This window comes from Atta cephalotes (genome assembly GCF_000143395.1).
Source record: "Atta cephalotes unplaced genomic scaffold scaffold00016, whole genome shotgun sequence".
NCBI classification, from domain to species: domain Eukaryota; kingdom Metazoa; phylum Arthropoda; class Insecta; order Hymenoptera; family Formicidae; genus Atta; species Atta cephalotes.
The window spans coordinates 993335-1000040 of record NW_012130080.1 but is presented as its reverse complement, the minus strand read 5'-3'; the positions used below and the strand labels follow the sequence as shown (position 1 = coordinate 1000040).

Genomic DNA, 6706 nt, shown 5'->3' with positions numbered 1-6706 from the left:
TAATAATTATTATTTATTTATTTAATTAATTAATTAATAATAATATATATATAAATAAACTAAACTAAACTAATAATAAATAAAAATATATATATATATATATCTCTCTCTCTCTCTCTCTCTCTCTCTCTCTCTCTCTCTCTCTCTCTCTCTCATATATTAAATGTATTCTATATAACAATACAAATTTCTTGTAATTCTTTTCTTTTTTATTTATATTTTATTTATATTTTAGCTATCAGAATGGTCCGGACACATATCTTCTTCAGTTGCGAGATACCGATTTCCCAGTACGATTACGCGAATATATGAAAGTTGCGTGCAATCGTAGTCCCGGTTTCTCACGTTCTGCTACCGAAGACAACGGCTTTGACTGGAGGGTAGCTATAAAAAAATTGTATTTAAAATGGAAAGAATATTATCTTCAAAAATATTTATCTAATTATTTATCTTATTATTAGGCACCCATCATACGAGAACGTCGTCGATTCACAGATGTTATGGATGAAGAGATCGATGATGAAAGAAGGGCACGCATCAATCGATACGGATCTGCGGACACGTTTACACTTAGACGTTTAAAGAATGAACTAGGTACTCGGTTAGATAGTTACGCTGAAGCTGAGGCGATGATTGAATCGAAAAAGGATGGTCAGCTTCCATTCTTCCGCGAAAAGCCGCAAATTTGCCCAATTGAAGAGGGAAAACCGGCGCATCTCACCTGTTTAGCCGTAGGAAATCCGAAACCACTGATACAATGGTTTAAAAACGATATGGTCATACAAGAGAATAATAGGATCAAAGTGACAGAGGACTCTGACGGAAGATCTATACTTAGTTTTAATCCTACAAAAGAGCATGATATCGGAATATATAAAGTCGTAGCAAGGAACTCGATAGGACAAACAATTGTTAGGACCAGGGTATTGCAGGCAACGGTTTCTTGCGGGCCGGATTCTCCAGAGGTAATCTACAGTATAATAATTAAAGATTTTGAAGTGGCGATCAATTTATATACAAAAATGATGTTTTTATTTTCGCGTTGTAAAATATTATTTCGATTTTCTAGGCTACTGATGTTTCGGATACTGAAGTTCTCCTGCGATGGAAGCAGCCGAAGTATGATGGTAACTCGCCCGTGCTATGTTATAATTTACAGTACAAGGAGGGTGATTCAATCGCATGGATAGACGTTGCCTTCAACATTGACCACGAATTCTATCTGGTGCGCGACTTAAAGCAAGATACGAGTTACAACTTTCGTCTGGCAGCGCGTAACCGTATTGGTTGGAGCGAAAAGGGCATTCCGTCAAAGTTAATCAAGACGCGACCGCCGGGTTGTCCAAAAGTACAGATTACGCGGGCGATGAGACATCTCCAAGAGCTAACCGAAGCCGGTCAAGAGATTGTCCTGGAAGAAGACAAGCCACACATCGATTACTCTATAGAAGAGAATCCGATTGGATGGTTGGTGGAACCGCAACTGTCCACTAAGTATAGTTTTATCTCGGAGCTGTCGCGCGGACAATTCTCCGCGGTGGTGAAGGGTGTAGATAAGAGCTCAGATCGCGTGATCATTGCCAAGATCTTGGAATTAAATGCTGAGACCGAGAAGCAGGTGAATCAGGAATACGAAGTATTACGTTCACTGCGACACGAACGGATAGCCATGCTAGAGACTGCCTACAAAGCATCCAACTCACCTGTGGCAGTGTTTATCATAGAGAAACTTCAGGGTGCCGATATACTCACGTACTTCTCCAGTCGGCACGAGTATACAGAAAACTGCGTGGCGAATGCTATTACGCAGATTCTCGATGGTCTGCAGTATCTTCACTGGCGTGGGTACTGTCATCTAAATATTCAGCCGGACAATGTCGTCATGTCATCTGTGAGATCAGTTCAGGTGAAATTGGTTGATATGGGGTCAGCTCATAGAGTCAACAAATTGGGCACAATGGTGCCTAAGTATCTGGGTCATCCAGAATACAGATCGCCTGAACTCTATAATGATGAACCTGTTTATCCGCAAACGGACATCTGGATGGTCGGTGTGTTGATCTATGTATTACTATCTGGAGTTTCTCCATTTCGTGGTAAGGATGTGGATGAAACCAGACAGAATATATCCTTTGTCAGATACAGATTCGAGTATCTTTATAAAGAGCTGAGCCAAGAAGCCACCAGATTTCTCATGTTGGTCTTTAAACGCGCACCAAGGTTGGTAATAATTTAAAAAAAAATTTTCAAGATTAATATAAAAATTTATTATAATCGGATATGTTGTAACTTAATATTAAATGTGGAATAATTTTTTTATTTAATAGGAAGTCTCTTATATATTTAAAAAAAATGCATTTTATTTAGCAAAAGGCCATTAGCGGAGGAATGTCACGAACATCGATGGCTATTGCCGACAGAGTTTATGATTAAGAAACGCGAAAGGGCTGTGTTCCTAGGAAACAGATTGAAGGAATATAATGAAGAATATCACGAAGAAAAGTCGAAGATAGCTTCCAACAGTGATAGCCTAGGGAGTGAGAGTTTGCTAGGTTCCAAACAGAAACTCATCAGGTCAACCAGTATACAAGAAGAACTGCGAACTACGTTCTAACGATGAAAAGCTGCAATTTTTTATTTATATTTATGTACACATACACACAACACACATGTGCACGCACAACATGCACTGACACATGGCCATATCACTTCGCGTACTTGCTTAGCCTATATCTAAACAGCGCGGAGGAACGATGAGAAACAAGTAAAGACATTATCTCTTCTTGTTTTCTCTTTTGTTATTATTTATTTGTTACAACTTGTAATTATAACAAAAATCGTTGATCGATCGTCGATGTGTTGTTACGCCGACCTTCATCAGCAATCAAATTTTTCAACCGTCCGTTAATTAATTCGATGAGTACAACACAAACAAATTATGATTTATTCATTTCAATAAATCAAAATAAAAGGTACATGGAATAATAAATAATAAATCAATTTTTTTTTGAAGTTTAATAAAAATATCAATCGAGCATTGTACGAAAATTATAAATAAATACTTGTGACAAAATAGTGTGTACACTTGTAATTTTCAATTCTTATTAGTGTGAGATACTTTTTACATATTTAATATTTGTATGTTTTATGCAAAAGATATATACTCATATAAGTTATAGTTACTTAAATATATTAAACACCCACTTTATTTACAATTGCTCGTTGGCATTACAATGTCTCGTCAAGAGAAAAAAAAACATTGTGCACATGATGTACTTTTAATTTTTAATGTTTACATTTCCTTCATACATAATGATATAGATCATAATTAAAGTGTATTAATATAATTTCGCTATAACAATCCAAAAATTGAATTATATGAAACTGAAAGCGATGATAATCTCTTTCAGATAAAAAGACTAGCAATATTAAATTGATTTAAATCATAATTAACCTAAAGCAGATTTGAGCAAATTCTGTACTCATATACTAAAAAGAGGCACGGAACCAACTTGAAAAATGTAAATAATTATTTGTTAATTAAAATGTTACAATATAAATCATCTTTTTGCATATTGCATTACATAATCTTTAACTTTACTTCGAAAAGATTCTTTATCCTTAATAAACAAATCTGCTGCATCTCTATTCAAAGGATCGTCAAAGTTTAAGAGATCCTAAAAGAAGCACATGTACACATATAATATGTTCAACATAATCGCATCCATCAAATGAATTATGCAACAGAAAATGCTTGTATACGTACAGTGAAAAGAGAATTTAAACCCCATACAACGTCTTTTAGTTTACGTGTTGGTGCCCATCCCATGCCATCAATACTACTTTGTCTTAAAATAGATAGGCATACATCACCATCCTCGCTTATGTTAGGATGCCATAACTTCGTTAAGCATTTTACCACTGGCGGCTGAAAAATATTATTTAACATAATGAGAATTCAGCCGCAATTTTCGATTTTTATATTGACAAATATTTTCTTCTCTTTCCTTCTTATCTCTTTCCTTTCTAAAGGGAAGGGATAAGAAGAAAAAGTCCTTTTCTTTCTCTTCCTTTGCAATATCTTAATATGTTGATAAATACATTATAATTAAGACATATTATGTCCAGTGAGCTGTAATATACTGGAACTCTATAATATACTGGAGCGCACCATTAATGAATGGGGATGTCCCAATTCTTAAACAATGACATGATTCTGGATGGGATTCTGGATTCAAAATTTTAGGCTGGCGTCTCATGAGCAGAAATTTATAGCAGAACGGAACAACAAGACCAATCATAACTGTAGAAAGGAAAGTTAGAGTAATAACTGCAGAGTTATGATTGGTCTCACTGTCCTGTTCCACTGTAAATTTCCATCAATGTCAGCTTATTATATGCTTTGAAGCATTTTGATTGACCAATCAGAAGAAAGAATTTTACGAATTGATCAATCAAAAAATGCTTCAAAGCATTATGTTGACCATATCCTTTGATGCAAAGATAGTTTTTTATCAAGAACTCACTGATTGGCTAATGTTGTTTGCAGGAAAGAATCAGAAAGACATGTTTTCCTTTATTTGTTTGTCTTCCTTTTCTCCGTCAAGCTGCAGTTTTCTTTTATTTTCTTTTATCTTCTATAGTTCAGTACAGGAAAGGCGCATTCCAGTAGTGTATTATAGAGCTCACTGATGATGTCACTGATTTAACAGGTAATTCTAAGATAACTACAAGTAAACTGAGATAACATATAAAAATCAAAGAATATGAAATTACCGCCATGTTGTAATCTTCACTTATATAAATTTGAAAATAGAAATGGCCACCAATCCAGTATCCCTCATCTGGCATAATTAATAAGATAAATTCATGAAGACAATGTGGATCTTTAAATGTGACTTTACAAGTTACTGGCAACGTCTGTTCCATTTCCTGTACCTAAGAAAAATAATTTAACATAAATTTAGTTAGAATTCATACATTACATCGTTGTCATGATACATAAGAAATATTATGTCAAATTGACCTCTTTGATCAGTAATTTATCTCGTATTGAGACTCGCCTGTTGTAATTCTTTGAATTTGCTATGTCATTGTCCTTTTTGAGTTTTCCTCGTAACGTGATCATATTAAACTGTACTAAAAACTTTTCACAAAAAGATTAAAATTGTTGCTTTCATTTTCAAATTTATAAATTACATAATTGTCAATATAATGTTATATAAAGTCTAAAATTATTTTAAGCAGGATACAGTAGAATTTGTACATAAAGTAAACGTAATATCAAGAATGTTATTATAAATTTGTAACAGAAAAAGAGGTCAAAATATAGATGCAAATTATAATAATTTAACGTTCATAAGATGCAAAGTCGTGATATATGTCGTAACTAAATTAAAGAGATATTACGACATCAAGAAATACCATTATAATCATTTGTAAAGACATAATTAGGTTAGAAAAATAACACATGCTTTATTTGATAACGCAATATACCTTTCGTTGCCAAATTTAATTAGCCTCGTTTTCGTATCGCCTGAATCCCATACATTAAAGCATGTGTAAAGGAGGCTTTTTCATTTCTGCTTATTTTCAATTATTTTATTGCGCAATGTAAATCTATGAACAAAATCACAAGCTTCAATATAACTACATATATATCTCGGCGTCATGAATCATAAATGTTTTATCACATGAACTTACACCAAATTTAGTCGTATTCACGAGTTGCGATGTACGTCTCATGTCTAGATATTCATATATCGTGACTGTTAGTTTCTCAAAAAAATAAACAAAAAAATTATATTTATCCAAATGTTTTAGGTTCGATTGTACTAACTACTTTGATTTTAAGTGAGGCTTAAAACTCTTTCTGTCTCTGTCTCTTTTTGGCTTTAAAACGAGACAGATAGAGTTTTAAATCTCCTTAAAGTTAAATTGACATTGATGCAATTGGGCCTTAATCCAAATGTTAATCTAAATTTTACAAGTACGCTTTTAAAAATTTTAAAGATAAGATTTTGGAAGTGACTATATTGAAAAAATTTATTTTTAAAAATTATTAGATTTTGAAAGTAAATTTCAAAAGTTATTAGAACATATAAAATTACATATGAAATTTTAAAAGCAGGATTTTTAAAAATATCTAGACTTATATAAAATTTCGACAAAATTTTTAAAATAATGTATTGTATAGATAATTTATACTCTTATTAGAGAAAGAAAGCATATATCTTCCACTTAAGCCTGCAACACACAATGCTTATTTTCCTGTTGGATTAAGAAATGAAAATGTATAGTATATGTGACGTAAACTGTAGATTCTCAGCGCTGTCAGTGAATTTTGGAACACAACCTTACGGTGCTGTCAGTGGCAGCATCGTAACCGGTAGCAAGATTCTAATTCAGTAATGCAGCAGGAAAATAAGAAGTGTGCTGCAAACTTGAGTCACGTGTTTCAGCGATTATCACAGAAAAGTATTAACTTTCGTTTCTATAATATCTTGTGTCTATGGCTGTAGTCAAAATAAATACTTTGAAGCGTTTGATGGACTAATTAGAAGAAAGAATTTTACAAATTAACCAATTAAAAAAACACTTCAAAGCATTTGTATCATCGCGTTGACTCTATGATTCTAGAAATTGGTCCGAGATTTCGGATAGAGAAACAATTAACAAATCACATTTGAACAATTCGGTCACACGA

The 6706-nt window shown here is 33.3% G+C and overlaps 2 protein-coding genes across 2 annotated transcripts in view; one reads left to right on the top strand and one right to left on the bottom strand.

Annotated features, from left to right (window-relative positions):
- LOC105618187 (muscle M-line assembly protein unc-89-like) overlaps window positions 1-3064 on the top strand; it is a 33819-nt gene extending 30755 nt beyond the window's left edge. The window contains exons 34-37 of the mRNA XM_012199728.1: window positions 236-380; window positions 462-965; window positions 1070-2220; window positions 2368-3064. Of these exons, the coding sequence (XP_012055118.1) occupies window positions 236-380; window positions 462-965; window positions 1070-2220; window positions 2368-2614 (2047 nt within the window). The 3' untranslated portion in view covers window positions 2615-3064. The remainder of the gene's footprint in view (window positions 1-235; window positions 381-461; window positions 966-1069; window positions 2221-2367) is intronic.
- Window positions 3065-3173: 109 nt separating this feature from the next.
- Window positions 3174-5128, bottom strand: LOC105618186 (NEDD8-conjugating enzyme UBE2F-like). Its single transcript, XM_012199727.1, has 4 exons — window positions 5027-5128; window positions 4777-4938; window positions 3767-3928; window positions 3174-3677 (listed from the first exon to the last, which is right to left on the bottom strand). The coding sequence occupies exons 1-4, from the start codon at window positions 5126-5128 to the stop codon at window positions 3561-3563; spliced, it is 543 nt and encodes a 180-aa protein (XP_012055117.1). The 3' UTR covers window positions 3174-3560.
- Between the last annotated feature and the right edge of the window lie 1578 nt (window positions 5129-6706).